General features: G+C 48.7%; 1 protein-coding gene across 1 annotated transcript in view; it reads left to right on the forward strand.

Moving 5' to 3' along the window:
* The window catches only part of LOC128853845 (hydrocephalus-inducing protein homolog), a 44377-nt gene that overhangs the window by 11717 nt on the left and 7094 nt on the right, over positions 1-25566 (forward strand). Inside the window, exons 3-16 of the mRNA XM_054081835.1 lie at positions 46-165; positions 1257-1391; positions 4262-4461; positions 5746-5870; positions 10018-10219; positions 12741-12924; positions 15262-15361; positions 16771-16889; positions 18650-18873; positions 20544-20611; positions 22539-22774; positions 23152-23249; positions 24468-24603; positions 25012-25176. Coding sequence (XP_053937810.1) covers positions 46-165; positions 1257-1391; positions 4262-4461; positions 5746-5870; positions 10018-10219; positions 12741-12924; positions 15262-15361; positions 16771-16889; positions 18650-18873; positions 20544-20611; positions 22539-22774; positions 23152-23249; positions 24468-24603; positions 25012-25176 — 2112 coding nt within the window. The remainder of the gene's footprint in view (positions 1-45; positions 166-1256; positions 1392-4261; positions 4462-5745; positions 5871-10017; positions 10220-12740; positions 12925-15261; positions 15362-16770; positions 16890-18649; positions 18874-20543; positions 20612-22538; positions 22775-23151; positions 23250-24467; positions 24604-25011; positions 25177-25566) is intronic.

Genomic DNA, 25566 nt, shown 5'->3' on the forward strand with positions numbered 1-25566 from the left:
CCTGCCAGCAGCTCAGATTCTCACTGCTCTGTGTTGTGTCTTCAGTCCTTAGCAGCTGACCGGGAGCAGAGCTTTCTCCAGCCTTTCCCATCGGAAGTTGTATTTCAGGACTTCGTTCCCTGTGAGGTCTATGAAAAGCTGCTGGTTCTGAGGAACAGTGACAAGGTAAGTGCTGGGATGTGGAGGTTTGGTGTTGTGCTGGAAGAGGAGAGTGATGCCATTCCCGTGCTGCACAGCACAGCGAGTTACCTGCTGCAGCACATACAGAATAAAAGGCATCACTACAAGCAGTGGAAACAGACTGACTTGGCAGAAGCAGTGGGAGGCCCTTAGGGGGCACTTTCGGGTCCTGCTTAAGCTTAATTCACTTCTGCTCAGGTTTTTCTAAGCCAATGTAAGGCTCTGCTTTCCCTTTGGAGAAGCACAGTGCATCGAGTGAGGTGGCCTTGAAGGTTTCAAACTTTACTTGAAAAAAACAAGTGATCATTTTGAGATTTCGCAAGAAAGCTGAGAGGGCAAACTTGAAAAATGTCAGTGATTTTGTTCCACCGTAAAGAGGGATATGGGGACCTTTGGAATGTCCTTGTGGGAAATGCTTGAGTAAGGCACGTGCCATGAGCAAATGTGTGCCCTTAGGGGGCACTTTTGGGTCCTGCTTAAGCTTAATTCACTTCTGCTCAGGTTTTTCTAAGCCAATCTCCTTATTTCTGAGGTTCTCTCTGTTTTCCCGTGTTCCTCATTTTATTTTTCTTCAGCATGTTTTCATTCCCAGTAAGCCCACAGTGTCTGTGGTCTCCTTCTCTTTCTGCTCTGCCTGCGTGGCTCTGTAGCACAAGGCTTGACTGCCCCATTCACAGCTGGTCTTTTAGAATGGAGTTTCTTCCTTGCCCCAGGATAACAAATACTGTTTATCTTTCAGAGGTTGCTTTTCCCCTCTGGAGGCATGACTGTGTGGATGCAGGCAGGCACAAGCAAGCAGGTTCTTTGGGCTGGTTGATGACGTGATTGTGTCTATGTACTGCTGGTGTCTTCCCTGCTTGGCACTTCTTTCCCAGTGGGGCATTGCCTGGCTGCCTCTTCCCTAGAGCTCTTTGCCCAGGCAGAAGGGATCCAAGTCCGCTATTGTGTGGTCTGTACATTTCCAGAGTGAAAGATGCTTCAGAAGGGTGGCTGAGGAAGGATGTCACTGGGGTATGGCCAGGTGTCTTCTCCTCATGTTTCCATGAGTAATAAATTATTTCATGTCTTTCCTGCAGGTTCCTCAGCTGGTGAAGGTCATCATGGAACGCTCACCGTATTTCAAGTTGGTGATCCCCAGTGGTGTGTACCGTAAGATACCACCTGGCCTGACTGCAACTTTCCGCATCCTTTTCACCCCTGAGGAGAACAAGGTGAGATTGGAGGCCCAAGTTGGTGCCTTCAATGGAAGCTGAACCTGTAGGGCTGGATCCGGAACAGGGCACCTGGTGTGGGTTTTAAGGAATTGTCCTGGTTTCAGCGGGTTGGGACTAGATCTAGAACAGGGGGAAACTCTTTCCCCATGGTGAAGATGATGCTCTCATAGGCTGAGACTCCTAAATGTTTCAGATTGTTTTTCTCCTTCAGCACTGGGACATTTCTGTAATGTCTGCTGGCTTCAGGGATGAGAGAGTCTGCTGCCTGTGGTGGGGTGGCCTCTGAAGGTGTTGGTTTCTAGTTTTTGTCCATTGCTGCATCTTTATAGGTCTGCTCCACTAATGATAAACGCAGACGTCTGTTTAAAAGTGACCTGTAATTTAGAGGACCCAAAGTGAGCCTGATCAGGGCGGGGACCACTGCCTTGAACCCTGGAGCCACTTTTATGTCCATAGTGTTGGACTAAGCAGTGAGACAGCTGAAAACGGTGCCTCAAGTGCACTGGTTTTGCACACTGTTACATCCCACAGCCTGCTGCGAGCTCTGCTCCAAGCTGTGGCCAGGCAGAATGCCTGACATGGTGCTGCAGCCACTGCAGCAGGGACTGGCAGGCTGTGCTTTCCCTCCCTGCGGTTCCTTGAGCCTTCATGAGGGAAAGTGCACACGGGCAGTGCGCACACCAAGGAGGGGTGTTGATAAGATGTTTAGCCATCTCTCTACTCAGTGCTCTGGGTTTAATTGTTGTGGAAAATACTAAAGAAACAGATGCAGAGAGCTTTTCTCTTTCCCATCTGGCAGCCGCTTCCCTCCATCACCCTGGGCTGGAGCAGAGGTGGTGCTTTTTGTACCCTCTGTTTCTAAGCCTTGCAGCTGTACTCTCCCCGAGCATACTTGCCTACCTGCGATCCAGCTGCAAGTCTAGGGGAGAGGGAGCACTGTGCCTGTGACAGGGAGGCAGCCTGGCACAGACACTCTGAGCTCCAGGTGTCCTCAGCTCTGCAGGATGTTACTGTGCTGCCAGCGGCTTTGAGATGTCCACCTGGAAGAGCATGTGTAGGAATAAATAGGCAGGCACAATCTACAGGCAGGCACATCACCGAGAGCCTGAGGGCAGCAGTCTTGCTGTGCCTGTGTCTTCGTAAGCGTTATTGCAGTTGCTCTGTCCGCTGGCACCTATTCCACGCCAAACGTGTCGTGGTTTTGCTCAGAGGTTTGACCATCAGTGCTGTGGTCCTGGCATGTCTGATCCTCCGTGCTGTGATGTGAGGGGTCAGTGCTGTTCTCTGGAAGCTCGTTAATACAGAAGGGTTTAGTACAGGACATCGAAGGGAAGAAGCACCTCAGGGAAACAAAACCAGGCAGCATCCTGCTATCTCTTAGCATGGCTCTGTTGGAGGGATAACTTTGAGTCAGTAGATGTTTCTGCAGCAGTCCAGAGGTGCGAGATCTCTTTAGATGTACCTGTTGGCTCATCTTTCACTTGCTGTTTAGATTTGGTTTAACATCCACAAACAACATCCCTATGATTAACTTAGTTAGTATTTAGGGTAAAAATTATGCTGGCCTAGGGCAGTTCTCTAAGCAACCAAGTGACACAAGAGCTTAATCTCACTGAGGAAGGCATTACCAAGTACACTGGTACCTTTAAAATATGATTTATTAATGATAAATAATGTTCATTTTTGGGGTGGGAGAGGTAAATCGGTGCTCTTCCTTTTACTTCCCTCAAATACCTCTGTTTGCTGAAGTTTCTTATTCTCTTTACCTCCCCACTGATCTGAAGCTACTTGCGTCCTCCTCTGCCTACCTGGCATCTGGAAGGGAGAGGTAATAAAGAAATATGGCATGCCGAGAGCTGATAAGGCATGCAGCTTTCAGCTGGATTTACAAAGCCTTTGTTACAGTAGTGTGGCCAAAATAACAAAAGAAGCAAATAGCATTGTTCCTGTGCTGGTGCAGTCTGAAGAGCTGAGCAGTCCAGGGCTTGAAGTACCCAGAGAATCGGTGCTTTAAGCTCGTGTGGGCTGCCCACAGTTTTTATTTTAGAGGACTTAGGCTGTAAAATGGAGTACAGAATTGCTTATTCAGAAATACCTGCTGAAAATGAAACACTCTCCTGAAATGTGATATTCAGTTATGTGGGTCTCTTGCTGCAGTTCCCTTCCTGGTATTTTGCCTTCTGAATATAAGATTCTGAAGCCTTTCTGCCATTTCCAGTGTGACTATTTGAAATGTCTAGAAAAAAAATGTCCTCCTTTATTCTTTCTGCACCTTGGATGTGACAGTGCCTGTTACTTCAGCCTTAAACCCCAGCCGAGCAGGCGGATGGTGGGTGCTGGGTGTTTGCCGTTGTGTTTGAGCAGTTATCGTGTCCAGCTTGTTCAGTATTTCACCAGGGACTGACCGTCAATTGTGCATGTGACAAAGTCTTTGAATGTGAGCCTGAGCATCCGCTTCCGAGCTTCAGTGATGTTGTTGCGCTGCTGGGACAGGAGCCAGTGCTGTGGCACAGCTGGGTTCTTAGTCAGGCTTTTGATAGTCTGCAGTGGGGATTGAAGCAGGTTCTTTTTACTGCTGTAATCCCCTACATGGAATCAGTCTGGTTGGATGCCTCAGAATCAAAGCATCAGTTAGATTTGTCTGGTTCTGCCAGCTTGCTGTGAGAGCAGGTGGATCCATGGGGTTGTTTCTTCCTTGCAAGAGAACCACCCTGTGCAAGTCCTGCTGCTGGAATGAAAGGTCATTAAGGTAAAAGGTGCTGTTGTGCTATTGAGTGCTGTGGCTGCAGTCTTAGAAACAGTAGGTTTCCCTCTGCCATGGGGATGGTGCCAAATGGCTGATGCTGAGACCGTTTCTTTCCCCACAGGATTATTTCCACCAGCTCACCTGCATTGCAGGAAAGGAAAAGCTTATTGTGCCGATCCGAGCTATAGGTGCTCGACCTGTCCTGGACTTCCCTGACCAGCTGCACTTCTCCGTCTGTCCAGTCAACTACAGCACCGAGAAAACACTGCTCATTCGTAACGTCGGTAATCGGGAGGCCCACTACCGCATCAGCACTCAGAGGTAACGGAGCTTGTCTCTTCGGTGCAAAATGCTGTTGTATGATAATGTAGTTGGTAAACAGCTACAGAAAGTATCCAGAGCATCTGAGCTGCTGTGTTGCTGTGGCTGGAAATGGGCAGGACATGGGTTCTGCTGTCCCTTACAGTGTTTTAAACAGGATGCAGCTCCTGACAAAACACTGCAAGCTCCAGTGAAGGTTTATACTGCAGTGACGCCTCCAACACAGCATCCAGCAAGGCTGATTCTGTTAGATTGAAAGGGAAAAGGTAGGAAGGTACCTTGGCTGCCTTTGGGCTGTCTGAGTTGCTGCATTGCAGTGACAGCTCTGTGAGCTCGGTTCAGGCAGACCAAACGCTGTGTTCAGAAGGGGGCAAGCTCTGGGATGGTGGAGGAGACATTTCAGAATGCATCAGCAGCTGTGTCTGTGTTAGCAAGTGCAACCAGTGATGGGCGATCAAAGCAGTTGGTATTGAGGCCCTGAAAATAAGACCGTGTCATCCAGGAGCTTTATTTTGCAGTAGATTTGGTCTGGTCCCTGGGACCAAGTATTCTTAAGCAGAATGAGCTCCTAAGTGGAGATGAGCAGGCACGAGATGATAACAGCCGCGAGTCCCAGAGTGTGTTGCTTGGGAATACAGAGAAATAACCATTAAACTCGCCTCCATAGGCTCCTGGTAATGGTGCTTCATTTAGCTCAGATTTAATCATTCAGGCTGTAAATTGGATTCTCCTTTTATCTCTCGTATCCGTGATGTGGTGTCTCTCTAATCTGCATCGCACTACTTCAGATTTTTGTGATCGTTCCTTGCTCAGAGCAGCTTCCATTGCAATGCTGATAAAACTGTCCCATTCTTAGGCTCAACTGGGCTGTTTTCAAGGTAAAAAATGAATGCTGCAAATTAAACTGCAATTATTCTGAGGTCTTCAAGGAAAGCAGTCAGAGTTAAGTTGCGTGTGCAAACAGCTCTCAGCACTTCTGTGCTCTTCAAAAACCATTCCTGATCATATTGCTTGCGGGCGGGCTCTTGAGCCTCACTGCAGAGAGCTGGATGGAGAGTATGGAAAAATGAGGTTGTTTTACACCGTAGGATCTTCTGAAAGGCTGGACCCCTTCAGAAAGGAGGGTCAATAGCTTGGTTTCTGATTCTGGATGTTGCGGGTTTCTGAGGACTGTGGTTTGATTGCTCCTTTCTTGCACAGTTGAGCTGAAGTGAACTGGGCTGCAAAAGGCATATAGTCCCCAAGTCTCCCACAACAGTGCTGATATCTCTCTTTGTGTTGCAGCCCTTTCTCTGTTAGTCCCTCCGCTGGGAACCTTAGGGTTGGTGAAGCCACACAAGTAACGGTGGAGTTTCACCCAGTGAAGACGGGGGATCATTCCGGGTCCCTGATAGTTCACTATGACACAGGTAAGTGCCGAGCATTGCTGCACCCTCTCAGTGTCCTTTGACAGAGCCTCTGTCCTTTGAAACAGAGCCCTTTCTAAACAGGATAATGTTAAGCTTGCTTTGCAAACCGCTCCTAAAGCTTTTTCTTTCAAAACCTCTGCATGTTTCAGTGCCACAAAGAAGCAGATGAGAGGCAAAAGCTGCGTCCTCCTGTGTGTGCTGTGTCACTGTGTGCTGGCCCATCCTTGGGGATCTTGGTTATTTTTAAATGAACCAGGGATTAAGAAGGAGAGCCGGGAATAACAGAGGCATTATCTCTCTAACTTTGAAATGCAAATAATAAAAGGCTGCTGAAATAAATTGATAAAGTGAAACAGAAACATTTAATCAATCAGTCTTAAAAGCAGCTGCTTCTTGCAGGCGTAGAGCAGGGCACCAGGCAATGTCACCCAGCCTTGCGTGGCTGCTTTGTCCCGCACTAAGTCAGTCTCCTTGTGACTCGCTTACAAAAAGCAGCTGCGTTGCTCTTTCAGAGCTACCAACAGACTGCTTATTATGAAAGAGCAAATGAGCCATTTGGGAGGTACTTTCCATGCTTTGCTCTATATCTGTGCTGTTCTAGACTACTATCATTGCCGTTCATCGCCTGAACATCAGGTGATGGTAGCAGAAAGGGTTTCTGAAGCCTGCATGCCAAGCACACCTTCTGATATGGAAAAGGTGCTGCACTCAGGAATGCCTGAAGGTCTGGTCATGGCTTGGCCCTTCCCAGGCAGCTTTTAGTGCACCCCATGTGGTTGTAGGAGAATAACTTCATGGAGTTAGGTCTCATTTAAATCAAGTCAGTATTCATAAAGCTTAGATATTCTTGCACTTCTCAAGTGTGATGCCCAGGCTGGCACAACAAACCCAGTGTGCAGTCATAGCATTCACTGTAACCTGACAGCATTGCACAATCTCAGCATGGGAGGGTGAGCTTTGCTCAGGGACACCAGGTTAAGGAGATGTGTGACAGCTTCCCTGACCTGTGGCAAAAAAACCCACCAGTCCCATAGCACCCAGCAACAGTAACACGTGTGGCAGATGCTCCGTGCAAGTAAAGGAAGCTACGAGAGACAGGTGCTGCGAGAGAGATGCAGGGAATTGTGGAAGGAAAGCTCTCTGCTCAGAGATCCCTAAAGCCTGCCTCCCATTAGATTCCTGTCCCCAAGAAGCACCTACAGTGGTATTGTGGGTGATCTTCAAGGTGGAAGGCCAGATTCTGTGCTTGTTTGTGCGTGCCTGCTGTGCCCACGCAGCCCTGTGACAAGGTTCTACACTGCGCTTCTAGTTCTACAATGTGCTTCTGTTGTGGGTGCTGAAAGTCCTCTGTGCCAGTTCTTGTCATTGGTCACTGCATCCCTGGGGATCCCTTTGTCAGCACAGGGAAATTCAGTAATTAGCAGAACCTCACTGAACTTGTGCTTGGCTGACCCTGTATACTCAGATGCTTTTGCTGCTGTTGGTAGTAAGTGTAATTATGCAGATAATTTTCTTTCAGCGGCCCTGCAGGGCTGTAATGCAGAAGCAAAAGGCTGGGGCCATGTCTATGCTGGCAGCAAATGGAGATGACAGTAGCAGGAGTGAAACAATTACTCATGACAGATGGATGGGTAGGAGCAATAACAGCCTTCTGAGCGAAGAGCTCTGCTCTCCGTGTATTCTCAGCAAGAAAGTAGCAGGGCCTGTCCCTCTTCTGCTGCTTTTATAGAAGGGATGAGAGCAAGGCAGAGTCTTCCAATAGGCTGGGCAAACAAAATGAATCTTGCTTTCCGTGCTGCCCAGATATTCCAAATTTGAATGTCATGCACTCCTAGAAATCTATAAAATCTAAATTCAGCAAAGAGGGTGTGGCAGGGATAAAGTAAAAATACCCCCCAGTGAAGACAAAATGAGTGGGGCACAGTTCTCTTTTATTCAGTCTGATCTATCTGCCTACCAGCTTCCTACTCTTCAGAGCAGTAGTTGGTGAAGGAAGGTACCGGCTGTTGAGCACTAAGAAAGTGTTCTTCATAAAACCCCAAATCTGTTTGGAAGTCTTGTTCAAGGGTTTGCTCATCCATTCATGGAGCTTTACTTTCAGGCAAACCAGAATTCCTTCTATTTAATAACAGTTTAGCCTGCTCTGAAAACTATTCCCTCTTGCAGCAGAATGATCATGTAGCATTAGAAGAATTCAGAAAGGTGTTATAGCTCTTCTGTAAATACCCCTTTAAAATGTTTTTCCTTCAGAATAGGACCAGAAAGAATAGAATCATAGAATGGTAGAATGGTAGAATCCTAGAATAGTTTGGGTTGGAAGGGACCTTAAAGATCATCTAGTTCCGACCCCCTTGCCTTGGGCAGGGCCACCCTACTAGATCAGGCTGCCCAAAGCCTCAAGCTTCAAGACAGTAAAATTTGTGATGTGCTAACAACCCTGCATCCATAGCCATGCAGATGGATGCTGGAATAAAGCACAGTGCTGTTTCTGCTGTGTCAGAGCATCATTCAGGAGCGCACAACCCAAACCAGCTGCTCCACCTCTGTATCAAAAGTCTGGCTTTTAACTTCAAGTTCCGGCATTGCTTCATTTGGGTTGCAAAGCGCGCTGTGCCCTGCCATCTGCACGGAAGTTCTCAGGAGCACCTAAGGATGAGAGAGCTGGCAGCGTGTGATAGGATCGTGTTGTGTAAATAATGATAGGGCAGAGAGGTTCAAATTCAGTAAAGGGGCTTCCACAAGAACCAAGCATCCCAAACACCACCCCATGGATATTGCCCTGTCAAGTGGTTCTAAATCACGGTTACAGTACGGAGATGTTTTTTAAACTTAACCAACCAAGAATCTAAACTGTGACACACATCTAACTTGGTTCCCGAGACATGAAGTCTGCAGCTGCCCTTGGCCAGCCCTGACAGCTCCGTTTTCTGTGTGAGCTCATCTGCCTGGGGAACAGATCTGTGGCTTCCCCTGCCTCACGGGCAGCTGTGCGCGCTCTGCTGTACCGAGTGGTTTGTGGGTTTAGGTATTCAGTATGTCAGATGCTTCTCCCTGTGGCTGAAGGTACTCTGGAAAACCCTCCAGCCTTCAAAAGAGCCCTCAAAGCCTGAAGGCAGAGGCATAAGGATGGCTGCATTCCCAGCTCCTCTCCAGGAGAGCAGCCACAGCGATGCTCAGCAAAACGTGTGGAAACAGGCAGTGCGTCTCCTTTTCCTCCCCCGGAGTTAGCAGTTTTCTGTGATGGGGGCTTTAGTCTCATGTTTATTTCATAGTTTCTCATGGGTTTATCTTCAAAGGGTTTGTCTGGTTGCTCTCTGGATTTACAGCTGTCAGCCTCTACAGCTTCCTGTGGCAAAATGTTCCAAAGGAAGGAATATTCCCTGGAAAAGTAGTACGGCTTTTGTGTAATTTCTGACTAATAACATTATTTCAGGCCCTCGAGTTCCTCTTTTATGACAAATCATGACAATTTTTTCCTTCTTCACATTTTCCAGGCCATTCCTGCTTTCACAAACCTCTCCCATCTATCTTCCATATGATTTCTTGGTTCAGGAATCTTATTCAGTCTTCACATAGAAGCTGCTCCATACTTTTAGTTGTACTTCCTGCCCTTCTCTATTTCATTTCAAAGACTTCAGCTTGTTTTGCGAGGTCAGAACTGTACCCAAGGTTTCAAGACCCACGTGGCCGTAGATTTAGACAGGGAGGTGATAACAGCTTTCATGGTGTTTTATTTTGTAGTTGTTCCTAGCATTGTTTGTAGTCCGCATCATTGTAGAGCATTAGGGTGAATGCTGACTGGAGTGGGATTCCTCAGTCACCTGAATTACCTCAATCCAGAATTCATTGTGACCTGAGTGGGATAGCAACCTACAGGCCACCTGGGGACATCTGAAAAATCTCACTGCCAGCAGTGTCAGCTTGGGGATAAATTTCTACAAACACACCCAGAAATAAGGTGCTTTAGGTTGTGTCCAGGACATCCTCATGCTGTCCACCCACAGCCATAGGGATATGATAAATGTATTGATCTGTGGAGATGTTAGACTGCCAAAGAGCCGTAACGCTTCCTTCTGCGAATGGTGGTTATCCCTGTTGTAGTATCAGCAAGTGGGGTGAGCAAAGACTCTCCTGTGCTTTGTTTCAGGTGAAGATACCCACACAAGCCTTTATGGAGCGGCTGTAGATGTCAACATCAGGCTGGAGAGGAGGTCCTTGACAATTGAGAAGACTTACCTCACTCTGGAAAACCGCGGCACTGTGGTCATCCACAATCGGAGTGGAATCACTGCCCACTTCCAGTGGAAGGCTTTTGTTACTCAGGAAGAGGAGGATAAGCGGAAGCTGAGGTTTGTTTGGAAGACTCCTTTCAGTTGGATATTGTGTGCAAGGATAAAAGTAACGTGTGGCCTCATAGGGGTGTCGGTGCTCTGGAATGTTTTAGGGCAAGTAAAGCATCCACGGTGTGAGGGGATGTCACTGACCTTCAGGGTAACGGAGCTCAGCACTTCCCATTCCAGTCCCACCCGAGCTCCAGCTGAGGATGCTGTTTTGGGGCGAAAGTGTGATTACAGTGACTGGGTAGCAAATTTGATTTTTTTGTGGGAGCAGAGGACCACTGAGGTCCAGAGCTCCCTGGGCTACAGAGGGTCCACAAGGCTGAGGAAGCATCAGTATTTGTTACCTGGGACTTAACGCAGCTGCAGGGAACAACTGTTGTGATGATAAGTGCGGATGCTTCCATTCCAGCTTTGATAAGGCGGCAACTACTTTCCAGGCAGGGTGCAGGGCAGAGTGCTTTGGCCCAGAAAGCTGAGGCCATCCTGCTGTGGGATGTTGGATTGTATTCCACTGTCCTGGTTTCCAGCAGAATGATGTGTTTCTGCCCTTCCTTGGAGCCTGAGGAGAGTTTGGAGGTGGAGGGTTCTGTGGGGAAGGTAGGACAGCACAGGACTGGAAAGTGCTTCTTCTGGGCTTCAGCAGTCCATGTCCTTGTGGTGATGAGAGATCATAGAATCCTAGAATCCTAGAATCATAGAATCATAGAATAGTTTGGTTGGAAGAGACCTTAAAGGTCATCTATTTCCAACCCCTCTGCCCTCTGATCCCACTAAATCAGGCTGCCAAACGCCCCACCCAGCCTGGCCCTGAACACCTCCAGGGATGGGGCAGCCACAACTCCCCTTGGCAATCTGTTCCAGTGTCTCACCACTGTCATGGTAAAGAAATTCTTCCTAACGTCTAGTCTACATCTGCCCCTCTCCAGTTTTGGCCCATTCCCCTTCATCCTATCCCCAGAAGCCTTTATGAATAGTCCCTCTCCAGCTTTCTTGTAGGCCCCCCTCAGGTACTGGAAGGTCACTATATGATCTCCTCAGAGCCTTCTCTTCTCCTGTCCTCATATGGAAGGTGCTCCAGCCCTCCAATCATTTTTTTAGCCCTCCTCTGGACCCATTCCAACAGCTCCATATCCTACTTACATTGAGGATTCCAGAACTGGACACAGTAATCCAGATGAGGTTTCACAAGAGAGGAATAGAAGGGCAGAATGCCCTCCTTTGCTCTGCTGGCCACGCTTCTTTTGATGTAGCCCAGGATATGACTGGCCTTCTGGGCTGCAAGCGCACATTGCCGGCTTGTATCGAGCTTCTCATCGACCAACACCCCCAAGTCCTTCTCTGCAGGGCTCCTCTCAATCACTTCATCTCCCATCATGTACTGAAATCGGGGATTGCCCTGACCCAGGTGTCTTAAGAGAAAATCTCATGACCTTCTCTCGATACTTCCCTGGACCATTCGTTTTGCCAGTTTATGTCCTGGACACTGACCAGGAGGTTTTGTTCTTCCTTACTTGCAATCTTAGGGGTGGCCATAGCTCCAGGGCCACTGTCCTGCTCTCAGAGAAGCTTTTGAGGTCTTGGAGCAGGGAAGACTTCTTTGTGGATGGAGGCAGTGTGAGACCCTGCACTGGGATGTGACCCAAAATGACCTGGATAGTTAGAAGGTCTACCCAGGGATTTGCTCCATCTCCCTCCTGCAAGGCTTTTTGGGATTTAAAGATGGAATTATTGCCTGTTGATGGAGGTTGAGTTGGAAGTTGCTTATCTCAGTGGCTGGAATCCTTCCTCATGCATAGCACTGCAGGTCAGCCGTAAAGAAGCATTTCCCGTTGCACCCTGCCGGAGTGAGCCAATGTGAGGATTTTTGGTGCTGGTGACAGCATTTGGCCACAGCTCTGTCTGCGTGCAGCTTGCAATGTCCACGACTGTAGTACCTTTCTAACTGCATTTGAATTTAGCTGGGTGGTGATTGCTGTCTTGTGCGTAGTGCATCTGCTGCACATGGAGCTTTCCGTTCATCCCCCAGAGTTGTCCCCTGCTGGTTCTCCATGGCCAGGGGACTGGAGAGGGAAGGGAGGACAGCAGTGATTCAGCTGGGAAGCAGCTGCTGTGCAGCAGTGCTCCCTCCTCCTCTTGATTGTGATGTATGAATATTAAAATTATTTCTGCAATGACTGCCAAGTACAGGAGAGATCAGCTGTGTCAAAGCTTTGCAGAGGAGGCCAAAAAGGAAAAAGAGAAGGTGTTTCAAGGCTAGGCTTAAACGACCTTTCAGCCAAGTTGCTCTCTCAAGGGCTGTTTGCCCACAGAAAACCTCTTCGTCGCTTCTAAGTGTGAAGTAAAACTTCCTGCCTTGCCAGAGGACAGCAAGTGGCAGTCAGATCTCTTTGAAAGCCCGTGGTGCAGGGTCAGCCCCTTGCTGAGCTGCTGCTGTTCCTACTCGAGTGCATTGCTGCCCGTGTGGTTACACGATGGTCTCTGCAAAGAAGTTGCTCATTAAATTATCTGCTTGGTTTGTCTCTCCCCACAGGCTGTGCCAGAGGCTGCGCAGCAGGGAGGATGACATGTTGGATTGTTTTCTCAAGGAGTGCTTGGAGTTCTCCAGTCTCCGAGAATGCCGTCCTCTTCTCTCCGACAACGTCCGGAACCAGAGTGCGAAAGGGCAAGGAGACCGCACGCTTTTCTCCAGTGATATTTTCACCATTGATCCAGTGGTAAGCGATGCCTTAGAACTTCCCTTCCTTCACCTCTTCCCGTCTTCCCTAATGAGGTCATTTGGCAGATCCCACATTAGCTGATGGAATGTGCCGAGAAAGACTTCAGGAGAGCTTGTTACAAAAAGCATTTCTGAACTATTGGCTCTTGGCAGGTGGTGAGAGCTGCCTAAAGCCAAAGTCTGCTGCAAAGGCTATAAATTAAGACCACTTAAGTGTCCTTACTGTATTTAGAGGCATCAGTTGCAGTGCGGAAGGCCACGCCTTATACGTCGTGTATGGGTGTTCGAGCACTTTTAGTTCACATGTTGACCTGAAAAATGAGATGGTCAGTGGAAATGAAGCCAAATTCAAGCCAGGTGTAATCATGGAAATACCACTCACTTCATGCAACCTGGACAAAAGCCTGGCAGGTTCCAATGGACTTTTTGAGTTCTATTGCACATAGGTACAGAAAATAGTTTGCTATTCATTCAAGCAGAGCCCTGATTCTGATTATTTGCGTGGTCTGAGAGGAAGAATGCCTGCTGCCTAGCAGTACAAAATCCCTCCTTATCTTGAAGTAGATGCTAGAATAATCATAACCTCTTCTTCCTTTTAAAATAGGTGAAATGGGGTTTCTTTTCCCCCTTTTGGCAGGGGATCATGTTTTCTTTGGTCGTCCTTGTAAGGCTGAGAGCCACCTATGTCAGCATAATGGCAGTTTCATGCCACTGTAGCTGACAGCAGCATGATGTGATCATGGGAGCGGCAGGAATCTTGTAGAACGTGGGAGTTGTTCAGCTGAGCACTAAGAGCATCCTGTAGCGTGTCAGAGCTGGTTCTGGAGAGTGTCCCAGGGGTCCTGCTTCATTACAGTCAGACTATGTGTCCACAAGTTGTTTAACCTGCTCATGAGCTCCTGAAGTGCACTGAGGCGCAGTCCCACAGCACCGAGTCCTGGTACTCCATTTCATGATGGCCTTGCAGCACCCCTGTGACACCCAAAGGCTCTGATATCCAGCACGCTGACTGTGGGTTGCAGGCTGATCCCCCAGTTTGCTTTCTAAAGCAAGTGTGTTGTCGTGTTAGAAGGCTTCATCTTCATCCAGTTACTTCCTGGATCGAAACATGAAGTGTGTTTGATCTGGCGAATGTGTTTGCTCTAGGTTTTGAGAGGGATCCAGGTGACTTTATGCTTTCAGGCTTCTCTTTTCTTCATGTCGTGGTCATTGTTGGTGTTGGCAATGGTTTCTTCTACCTGTTCTTCCCTCTCTTCTGTCGACTCGGACAAGACTGTGCCTTAGGGAATTATTTGCAGCTGCAGCCCAATAACACCCTGTGTCAGAGCTCAGTGGTTTCTGTGCGGATGGCCCTCTGAGCTGTCAGCGCTGAATCAATGGAGAGAGTTACAGTCATTTAATATTTATGCTGCAGGAGTGCTGGAGGCTCCCATCAGTTCAAGACTTCTGAAGAAGGCACTGAGGTTGCCCAGCAGCAAGCAGAGTCAAAGCCTCACTTGGAGGGCAGAAAAATAGGACTATTGTTTTTGTTTCCTTCTGAATTCCTCATTCCTGGTACAGGAGCATTACAGTTGCCAGAGGTGCATATATTGATGTCAACAATGCATAAAGAGACATTTGTAAGGCCAGGGCTTGAGGGGATACAAGCAGTGCCTTTATTTAAAGCGGTTGCAAGAAGTGAGTGAGAGCCTTTACAAGGCAGGGCTGTCTCTGAAACTGCGCAGCAAGGCTCTGCAGGCCTGAACACCAGTGCTGGGATGCAGTGTGGGAGAGAAGCAGAGGGAGAAGAGCTTGAGGAAGCAGAAGACAACTGCAAACAGACTGCTAGCATGGTGCAAACTTAAAACCCTGAGCAAGAGTATGTCAAGGAAAAGAGCTTTCTTGTTGAAAGAGGTGTGGAAGTGTAAGCAAACGCCATCTCTTCTTGTTTGAGCATATGTTCATGGGAACAGGAACGTGTGCGCCTTGCAGAGAGAAACAAGGTGCATGAGACACTCTACTCCTTTCTCAGGTCATCTGTCAGCTGGAAGAGCCTGTGTGCTGGCTGACTGCTCCTGGCACAGGGCAGAAGCAGCCATGGGTGGGAAGGAGCCTGTTCTCCATTGATCCGCAGCAGGAGGGCTTGTTCTGCTGGGTGCCAATTGCTGTGGCTCACTTGGGTACATTGTGCACTTCTGTATACATGCAAGAAAAGGGTGGAAGAGGCAGCACCTTTGTAACTGAGAGTGGAAAAATCCATTAGATTTGCTAATTTTTTTCTGATCTGATTTCTGGGACTGAAAAGAAGAAATGTAACATTTGAAGATAAATGATCTGCTGTCTGCTTCTGTTTTAGGAAGGAGATGTCTTGCCAAATTCTTCAGTTGTAATTAATGTGATCTTTAAACCCCAAGAAGCCAGAGTCTACAAACAAATGGTCTACTGTGACATCTCAGGTATGGCTCCTTGGTCTCCTCTCAGGCACAGGGAAGGTGAGGCACGAGCAGTCTTCCAGCCCACTCTGCTCACGTGTAATTGCTAGGAAGGGTCAGTGGCCAGCAGGGCCGTGCTGGCATGTGCCCACCGTCCCTGCAGTTTCCAAGTAGCCCTCAGGATACCTGGAGATCCCTCAGGATACCTTGAGAACTCATCTGGAATACTGTGTCCAGTTCTGGAATCCGCAGTGTAAGAAGGATATGGAGCTGTTGGAACGGGTCCAGAGGAGGGCTACAAAGATGGTTGGAGGGCTGGAGCACCTTCCCTGTGAGGACAGGCTGAGAGAGTTGGGCTTATTCAGCCTGGAGAAGGATCTGAGGAGATCTTATAGCAACCTTCCAGTACCTGAAGGGGCTACAGGAAAGCTGGAGAGGGGCTTCTCGTAAAGGCTTGTGGGGATAGGACCAGGGGGAGCAGGTATAAACTGGAGAGGGGCAGATTTAGACTAGACATTAGGAAGAATTTCTTTACCATGAGAGTGGTGAGACACTGGATCAGGTTGCCAAGGGAAGTTGTGGCTGCCCCATCCCTGGAGGTGTTCAAGGCCAAATTGGATGGGGCGTTGGGCAGTCTGATTTAGTGGGATGTCCCTGCCCATGGCAGAGGGGTTGGAACTAGATGACCTTTAAGGTCTCTTCCAACCCAAACTATTCTATGATTCTAGGATGCGTGGCTACAAGTTTGGATCTCAGATCTCAGAACAGTCAATGCATGGGTTTGCCAACATTTGCTCTTGAGAAATATATAAGCTCAAAATGAACTTTCTTATTTATTCATGCAAATAAAATTGTGTCTCTTGTGTGCTGGAAGGAAGCACGCAGTGCAGGGCACAGACACTTAAAATTGATTTTTGGGTTTGTCTGCACACAGAACTGTATTGAGTTACAGTTTGTGAAACCCCTTTCTAAGCCACTTTTGCAGGGAGATGCTAAATCCGGAATGATAATTTGTCCCTTACCTTGTGACAGAGTTGACCTGCATTGTGTAAAAGTGTTTGTTGGTGTGATCAGATGAGAATCACATTCAAAGCCAGTCATTAAACACAGGGAAGGGTGTCAGAAAGCAGAAGTGAAGACCCTCAGCAACAAGGTCCTGTGCTGTTGGGCCACCTACACCCCTCTTTATTTGAAAGGAAGGCAGCAATGCCTGAGTGTGACCGCTGCAGGATGTGCCAGGGCATTATTCCTACTGAGATTTAAATTCTCGTTCTACAGTACCTGAGGGAAGAGAAGGGTCCTGCATCTTCCCCTGGAGCATCTAGAGCTGGTCCCTTCTGGCCTGGAGTTGGGGACTAGCATGGAGGCAGCTTGGAAAATCCAGGATAACAGAAGGAATTGTTGCACTGAAACAGAAGTCTCTCTCTCCCCAGGCCGTGAAACCAGGCTGCCCCTGCGCATCAAAGGGGAAGGCATAGGGCCCCAGCTCTGCTCTGACTTGGACCAGCTGGACATCGGGAAGGTCTCTGTTGAATCAGCGCAGACTTATGAGGTGAGCAGTAGGGGTTCACAGGGGCTAGGATGGATCCTGATGGCTCCCTGGACAGCTGGGAGCCCCATGGACCTGCAGGATTTCTGGCAACTCAGGCAGTTGTAAGCAGAGAACAGTGACATAACAGTGAAGTCTGAGAGGTTTCACAGCATGTGGATGATTTTTTCTGGGTTCTGAAAGATGCGTATGTTGTTTGTGAAGCCCTGGTCCCTGCCTTTGGGCAACCTCCCTTTGAGGTCAGCTGGGAGGCTTCCTGGAAAAAAAACCTCTTTGACACACGAAAGCAACACTGCGTTAAAAAGACACTTCAGCTTTGGAACACCTCTGGCTCTAAAGAGAGCAAAGCATTTCAGGAAAGAAACTTTCTCCATATTTGCCTATTTCTCCACCCCCGCCTTGCCCTGGTGTTGAATCTTCTGCAAAAAAATAAGATGGAGCAATGGAAAGAGGTAGAAAATGGGGCAATACATAATGCCAGATGCTTTTAAAAGCTTGACTGTGGCCGGGAAGGAGTTTTCACACGTTAAGGTGTTTTCTTATCAAAATATTGTGCTCTGTGTGCATTTTTAATGCTGCTACTTTACTAATTCTCTCCATCAATTTATTCTTTTCATTACTTGAGAAAGTGTGAGTAAGTAGGTGATGCTATCAGTGCTGCACTAAGCAGCGAGACCGGAGCTAAACCTCAGCTCAGCATAGGATCCCTGAGTGCAATTTGTAACTAAGGTGTAACAAATGTGAGAGGAGAGAGCAGTTTGCAATTCACTGTTGCAGAGAGGGAGTACAGGAATCTTTTCAACAGCAGCTTAAAGAAGCTTAAAGAATAAGGGACACCTCTCTACTTCTGTCTCAATTTTTCTGACATATTTTGCAAGGACAAAAATTAGGCCAAGGGAGTCCAAAGCAGAGAGATCCACCAGTAGGAATGGCAGGGTTTCCCCTGCAACAGCTGGCAGTGTTACAGCTCTGCTTTGGGTGGGTTTGTTGGTGCCTGGCAGCACGCAGGCAGGTGTAGGCATTTCTTGCCTGACATGAAAAGAGCTGAGTCTCAAACAACGCTGCGGGATTGTGTCACTTGTTCGAGGCAGCTGATCTCCCCAGCGTTTGACAAAACGGGCTTGGTTCTGAATTCATGGTTTATTCTCTTCATGGTAAATTCACAAGCAGTGGCTGTGAGTATTTAGGGAAAAGAAAATCTTTGGAGTAGATGGAGCAGCTCTGCACCTCCCACTCCTCCTTTCCTGATGTGTCTGTTTGAGCAAAGACTGAGAAACCGCCACACTGAAGGAAAAAGAAAAGGAACCTGATGTCCTGCAGCAGAGCCAGAGAGCGACCCTGAGGTGTCTGCTATAGGCAGTGAACTCGTCAGCTGCAGTGGAAGCTGAATACGTTCTGCCCTTGGCAGGACCCGACTCACCTGCAGCAGAAGCTGTTGTGGATGAGTCGCTGGTGAGGTGGCAGCTGGCCTTTGGGGGCTCTTAGGGGCAGGGCTGCATCAATGAGCTAATGCTGGGCACGGCCTCTGCTCTGCAAGGCAAAGTGGACCCCTCCGTGTTAGTGTGATAAACCCAGCAGGATTCTGTTTGTGTGAAGTTATCACTGCTTTGCATGAAAACAACCCAAAGGCAAAACTTGTCCTGTTTGTATTTTCATTGGCTTCTTTCTTCTGCGGGTGTTAAGTGATTACTGAAACACAAATCGGCCTTCTGTAGAAAGGAAGATTCCTTATGTATTTCTATCTCGCTTTCTTGTTGCTGCAGATGATCCTGTTTAACAAAGGAGCCATCGATGCTTTCTTCAGCCTGGAGCCTCCAACTACAGCTCTGGGCTCCTGCTTCACCTTTCTCCCTCAGGAAGGTCTCATTTCACCAAACAGGCTCCAAATCATCAAGATCTCCTTCAGTTCCACCATCCTGGGGGAGTTCACAGAAGAGTTCAGATTCAATGTAAATGGATCCCCTGAGCCTGTGACTTTGACTATCAGGTGAGGAGGGATATAGGAACTTGATGGGCACATCTGTAGCCTTCCTTGGGCAGTCGTCACCCACCAACCTCATTTTATGGTGCAGCAGTGGTAAAAAAGATGATATCTAAGGTCTTAGTGTGAGGTGGCTGGGATCAGAGCCAAGATGCAGCAATGGTTCCCTGTGAGGGGCAGTGACCGTGTCTCTGCTGCTCTCAGTGTACACTTTAACTCTGAAAGCCGTGGGTCCCTGTGGGAGACCCAAGCTTTGCCTTCATGGTTGAGCAGGGTGGCTCTGTGACTTTCCGGGACACTGTGCGCAGAGTTTGGCAGCAGCAGGTTCCTTCTGTGACCCTTTCTACGCCTGTGGGAAGACCCCAGGGCTTGCAGTGACTCTGCCCATGATTGAAAAAAAGTTTATCTCCTGGAGGCCACATGGAAAACATGTGGAGTTGCCCGCTGCCCAGCCTGGGCTCCCAGGAGCTGGAGTGACTCTTTTGAGGAGCTCACTTCCCTGTGGACACTGGCAGACAGGGTAATGGTATCAGCTCTGGGCAGTGATGGTCGGAGATGTCCCACCTGAACACACAGCAAGGCCAGCAGGGCCTGGGAGACGGCTGAGGGCTGGGCCAGCCTGGGACGTTTCTGCAGCCAGAAGCAGTGTTTTCAAAATCCTCTGTTAATAATCCGTACAAAATGAGCAGCAGCAGCCTCAGCTTCATCTCTCATGCTAATGTGTTGGGACAAGCTGTCCTCCCAGCACTGGTGCAGAAAGGGCTCCTTTTTGCCTCCTTTCTGCAGCTGCAAAAGTGTTGATGAGGGGCTTTGGGGGCTCTGCAGCAAACGCTGTCACAAGGACTTGAGCATCACCCCCTGGGCTGGTGCCATTGCAAAAGATAACCCTCACCAAGTGAGGGGCAGAAGGGGGAAAAAGCCCTGAGGACAGGAGAGGCAAAGCTCCCTTCTCAGGACCCCAACAGCGTGTGAGCGTGTCTCAGCCAGTATAACCATGGGCTGGAGGATAACGTATCAGCAAGAAAGCTGATGCTGACTGCTCTGGGGCTGCCTGTGTCTGCTCAGCAGCCGGGCTCTTGGGCTGCGGCTGGTGGGAGGCACTAGATCAAAGCAGAAAAGAAATGAAGAGAGTCTGTGGTTAATTTTGCCAACTGGTAGGGGATATCAATAAAAAAAGAACGACAAGACTAATACTTTGCAAGGGGAGGAGGGAGATGTCTGTTGACAGACGATTGCATGGCCCAAGATCATCTGAGGAGGTGTTCCGTGTACTCCATGGAAACACCAGTTCCAGCTAAGAAATAGCAAAGCATGGACCCAGCAGCTGGGAAGGCTGGTTGCAGCGAATCCACTTCTCTGTGGCACCTCTGTGTCCATCACTTTACAGATGGGGAAAATGAGGCACGGAGCCATCATTTGTTCAGGGTCTTTTGTGGGGCCACCAGCAAGGGGGGGGTGGGCCCTGCCTGACACAATGCCCTCAGCTGCATCAGCAGCTCTCAGTTGCACACGGCTTTGCCTGGGCTGCCTCCTGTCCACACAGATGCTGTGCTGAGCACAAGGGTGATGGATTGGTTTGAAACCCACTGCCGTTCTGAGACCAGCTGTTACTGATCTGAGTGGTAATGCAAACTGAAAGCTTTGCACATCTCCAGTGTCTGTCTTTGTCCTCACAGGGGCTGTGTTACCGGACCACTTGTTCATTTCGATGTGCCTTCTCTCTCCTTTGGTGATGTCTCCTTTGGTGAGTCTGCCCCCGCACTTGAACTTCGAATCAAGATGTCCATTCATGGTCAACATTAAGCACTGTAGCATGAGAGCATCCCTCACTTGTGTTCCTCTGCAGCAGCCTTTGGTGTGTAAAACCAGGGCTGCTGGTTGTTTAGGTGGAATTTGACCACCATGAGATCAAATGAGACCAAAGGAATAGGAAGTCAGCGTGTCCTGGTGTCCCTCATAGTCAGTCCAGTCCCAACCTCCCCGTCCTTGCAGAAGAATGTCTGTGAAAGTCTGTGTCCTAGGAAGGCCCAGGGGATGGGACTGTAGGAGAAGGGAGTTTATGCCACCTGTAGCTCGCCTGGTTCGTGTTACAAGGCAAGGCCACCATTTCCCACCTGACCTTTAGTGTCAGATGTTAATTAGTGCTGTGAGGGCACCTCGTTATCACCTTACCAGCGAATGTGCCCAAAGGATAGCTCTGCATCAGGCACTGATGTCCTTGGAGAGGTGGGCTCCTTTCCTGCTGAGAGGCCAACTCTGCTGGTGTCAACAACTGGTGACTGAGCTTCCAGAGCACCTGCACTGAAATGCAGAATCTGGTTCTGCATCTCAGTCTCACGAAAGGCTCATTTTTAGTGAGATGATCTCCAGTTTAAGTGTGAAATCAGTTGTGGACTGGTTGAAGGGCTATTATCGTTCTGCATTCAGGGTGCCTCTGTGTTTTCGTTTTGTTCATGGACCCTTTCACACAACTCTCTGCCTTTCCTGAGCCACTTTCTCCCTTCCCTACATCCTTGCTCTACCACTTCTTTGTTTCTTTACAAACAAATAAAAGAAAAAACGCACCAGGCAGAAATATGGTTGTGTAGTAGGAGATTAGTGCTACTTAATGTGATCTCATTAACTTGGCCTTTTCAGCTGAAGGCAGCCGTCAGCTCTGCTGAAAACTGCTGTGTTGTGTGCAAAGACTTTGTTCCCGTTTGGGGCTGCGAGGTCTGTGTCTGTCCTTTTTGTGCCTACCGCCTCCCTGCTGGAGTTACTGCTGGAGTCACGGCTGGAGGCAGGCAGTGGTCACTGTCGATGGAATGGATGAGCTACCTGCAGTGTCTGCAGCCGGTTTCCCTCCCCACCTGCGTTACAGCAGCGTTCAGTAAGCAGCCATGGGAGATGTCTCCTTCTCACAGGGATGCCAGCCAGGCTGTGGGCTGGTGTCCTGTCTCTGCAGAGCATCCCCACCTGGTGTGGCTGTGTCTCTGGTGCCTTATGGAAACCTGGTATCAAAGGTCAAGTGATGCAAACCTTTGTGGGCAGTAACCAAAGCCAGTGCGCAGCATGGATGCAATGTCTCCATTTGCTAGCTCAGGAGAGAGATAACATTTGTTAGCTGACAGTTCCTGCTAATTCCAAAGGCAGCACCAACCTTGCCTCCTGTGGAGTGGGCTGCAAGTTGTCTCGTGCTCAGCCTAGTTGACCCCAAACCAGAAGATCCCTTAAGGATCCTGCCTAGAGAAAGTGCGTTGGAGTGCTTTGCATCATGCTGTAGCTCCCAATTTCATCCATCCTTTATCTTCCTGTAGCTTCTCCTCGGTGCCAATACTCTACTTGCTCTTGGAGTTAACAGGGAATTTTATGAATTGAATGTTCAGAATAAGTGGTCTGTCTGGATGCATGCTTATAAGTGAAAATCACTTGGTGCTGTTTTGGGGACATGTGAGAGAGCTCCTCAGTTAGAGAGAAAAACTCCTTGTGTTCCACATTGCTAAGAGTGGGCATTGCCAAAGAAGCAATTTCTGATCAGCAGAAAAGGGAACGATTAATTCCTTGTTCAGCTTCTCAAGTTAGCTGTAATTGGGATTGAAAAGAGCTGAAGTCCAAGCACAGTCTTATCATAACAGAGTATTCACACCGTGGGTTGATTGGTGCATAAATTGTTACTTGGGTTGTTTTCCTAGGCTTTCCTAGCACATTGTCCTGTCGCCTCATTAACACCTCCTCGGTGCTCAGGACCTTCAACCTTTACATTCCTGAGGATGGCTCAGGAGAGCCCAGTGTCACCATTTCTGATCTGATGTTGGACAACACCCTCCCATCCCGAAGAAGGAGAAGTCGAAGACAGGTCAGGCCGACTGAATTTACCATCACTCCTTGCAGAGGGATCATCCAGCCCCAGGGATTCCAGGATATCCAGGTAAGGGAACAGTCTGGCCTTCAGCAGGTGGAGCTGAAACTTTGCTCATGTACAAGAGGGTTTTAGTGCTGCTAGCATACACAAGTAAGATATACGCACTATTGTGAGGCATTTCTTGGCTGGGTTACTCCGGGGAATTTCTGAAGGAGCACTTTTTTGCTCACACGTGCCCTGATAACTGCATGGCATAGTCAACAATGCAGATATTGTCACAAGACTTTCATTACTCCCAGAGACTGTCCTCTACATGTGGGCCAGCAGAAGGATTAGGGCAAAACCTTCCCTCTCCTTACCGTGGGAGGAGAACCAGAGGACACCATGCATGGCCAATGGCTTTTGGGAGCGATGAAGTATTTCATGATCTTCTCTTCCACCAGATCACCCTGTGTTCCAACACTGTGAAGAAATACCGTCTGGCACTGGTGGTGGACGTGGAGGGTGTTGGCAAGGTGTCTTCATTGCTCCTCAGAGCCAGGTATCAGCACTGTCCCTGCAGTTCATTTTCTCTCCTCATGCATCCACCACCAGCACACTGCCTTGCTCACGGTTTGCTAGCCCCATCTCCAAAGAAGAAGTGCTGCCAAACGAGCCAGCTCTGCCCAGCCAGATAGGAGAACAGCAGCGCTTTGAAAGCGGCCCACGTTGCAAAGCACCTGGGCTCAGTAGACAGGCTTGGCCCCGAGCCTTTCTCTAAAGGGAACAGTACTTATGTTCATTATTGGCCTGGTTTTCGATGCTTGAGGTATAACAAGTTTCCAAAGGGCTACCTCTCCTCCTTCCTGCAAGTGCTGCACTTGGGCTGGGTTGCAACCAAAATGCAAAACTTGTTTGGTATGCAGGGAGCCTGCTGAAAGCTGGTGTCTGGTTCAGTCAACAAAGGTGTGTGCAAGGGGGAAGGGGCTTGTGGCTGGTCTGGTGGGGAAAAAATAAAGGTACCATTTCACAAAGGGCAGAACAGTTTATGAGGTGAGGTCAGGTTTCTTCCCTCTGGTTCCTTTGGACATTCTCAGACCCAAGCAAAACGTTGTTCTGGCTGCAGCCAGTTCAATCGTGTTGCACTGCAGTGGGTGTGAGTTTAATCGTAAGAGGGTTGAGTTTCCCCTCTTCCAGGCAGAGCTGTTAAGTCAGTATCTGGGCTGCAGTTTGGTAAAAGAAGTGCAGATGGGAACCGAAAGGTATGGATTTGTGGGGATGGAACTGGGAGAGGGCAATCACCCACTGCGTAAGGCAGATGGTGACTTGCGTCTCTATTACTGGGACAAGTGGCTGAGTTTTCAGGCAGGGCAAGAGCGCTATGGGAGAGAAGGGAGTCATTTTTATTGAGATACTGGAGTGCTGTGGTCTGTGAGCCTTGACAAGCACTGGGCTTTGGTGGGAAGGCTCCCCCAGAGCTTGCATCTTGCTGGGACTATTGGGAGGGTCCTTGCAAGCCTCCTGCAGTGAAGGTGCCCATCAGACAGCTCTGGCACAGGGCATCATGCTCTGCCTGGGCACCTGGCAGCCTCTGTCATGCTGAGTCTCAGGGTTTGCCCCTCCTTTACAAGAGGTTATTCGGTAAGAAGAAGGTAAAGGTGGTTTATTGCTCTAGGGGTATTTGATGTCTATTTGGGAGTGACAAACATGTTATGCTCCATTTCACACTATTTGGAGAGTAAACAAACTCTGTGTTCTGTCTGGTCATCTCTCTGCCTAGATGTGTCATTCCTCAGCTGCGAGTGCTCAACCCTGTTGTGACGTTTGAAAATTGCTTCCTGAAAGTCCCCTGTCAGCAGACGCTGACCATTGTGAATGACAGCAATCTTCCAGGCTGCTATAGGGTTCTTCCTCAGGTTTGTCATTGCATCCGCCTCCTGCCCGCAAATGTTATTGAAGGGTTTATGAGAGAAAATAAAAGGCTTCTGGGTAAGACCTTGTTGATCATATTCAGGTTGGTTCCTGAGTTCATATTCCTACCTGAATATAAACTCTTTGGGAAGCAGATTGTCTTCTAATCTCTGGGATTCTTTCATGCACAAGAGCTTAGAGGGTTGTGCAAAGCTGCTGCAAGGAGGCTGCCTGCACAGGAGTGGGTGTTTGTGGATGCAGCAGCTCTTGGACCCCCTCAGAGTGCTACGTCCATGCTGGTCTTACATCCGGCTTTGTGACCTTCTGCTTTGTCCTGGGGCTTTTTAAAACGTGTTAGATGTCAAGAAGTTTAAAGTTTCCTCTGAAGTTGGGTTTGATTCTGTCCCTTATAGGAACACAAGGACGCTGCTGCTGTGCAGTACTCCAGCCCTGTGCCGTGTGGGATTATCCAGCCTTGCAGCTCAGTGGAGGTCCCCTTTACGCTGGAAGCCCAGGTGACAGGAGAGCAGGACACTGTTGCTTGTGTTGCGGCATTTGGGAAGGAAGAATTCCCACTGGTGAGTGCTAGGGGAGAAATGTGCCATTGTGCGACTCGTGCTGGGCGCAGGGACACTAAAGTGTACAGGGATTCTTCTTGGGAAAACAAGGATTTTTAGCACATTTTAGAAAATGACAGCAGGGATTCACAGCATGAGTAACAGCCTAGAGAAGAGGAATGATGGCATCTTCTTTGGTGTGTGACACAGCGTTTAATGATGGATTTGTGATAAGGGATAACAAGCCCAGTCTGAAACCCAGCACAGTCCCTGGATCTCACACTCTGCTGCATTCTTGGATGAGCAACTGCTGCTTCACTGGGACTTTGGTTCAGGAGGACACAGGGACATGCTGTGTCAGGAACTATGCTGACAGTCAGGCCCATCGTGTCTGAGAAATATCCATTCTAT

This window comes from Cuculus canorus, chromosome 16 (genome assembly GCF_017976375.1).
Source record: "Cuculus canorus isolate bCucCan1 chromosome 16, bCucCan1.pri, whole genome shotgun sequence".
NCBI lineage: Eukaryota > Metazoa > Chordata > Aves > Cuculiformes > Cuculidae > Cuculus > Cuculus canorus.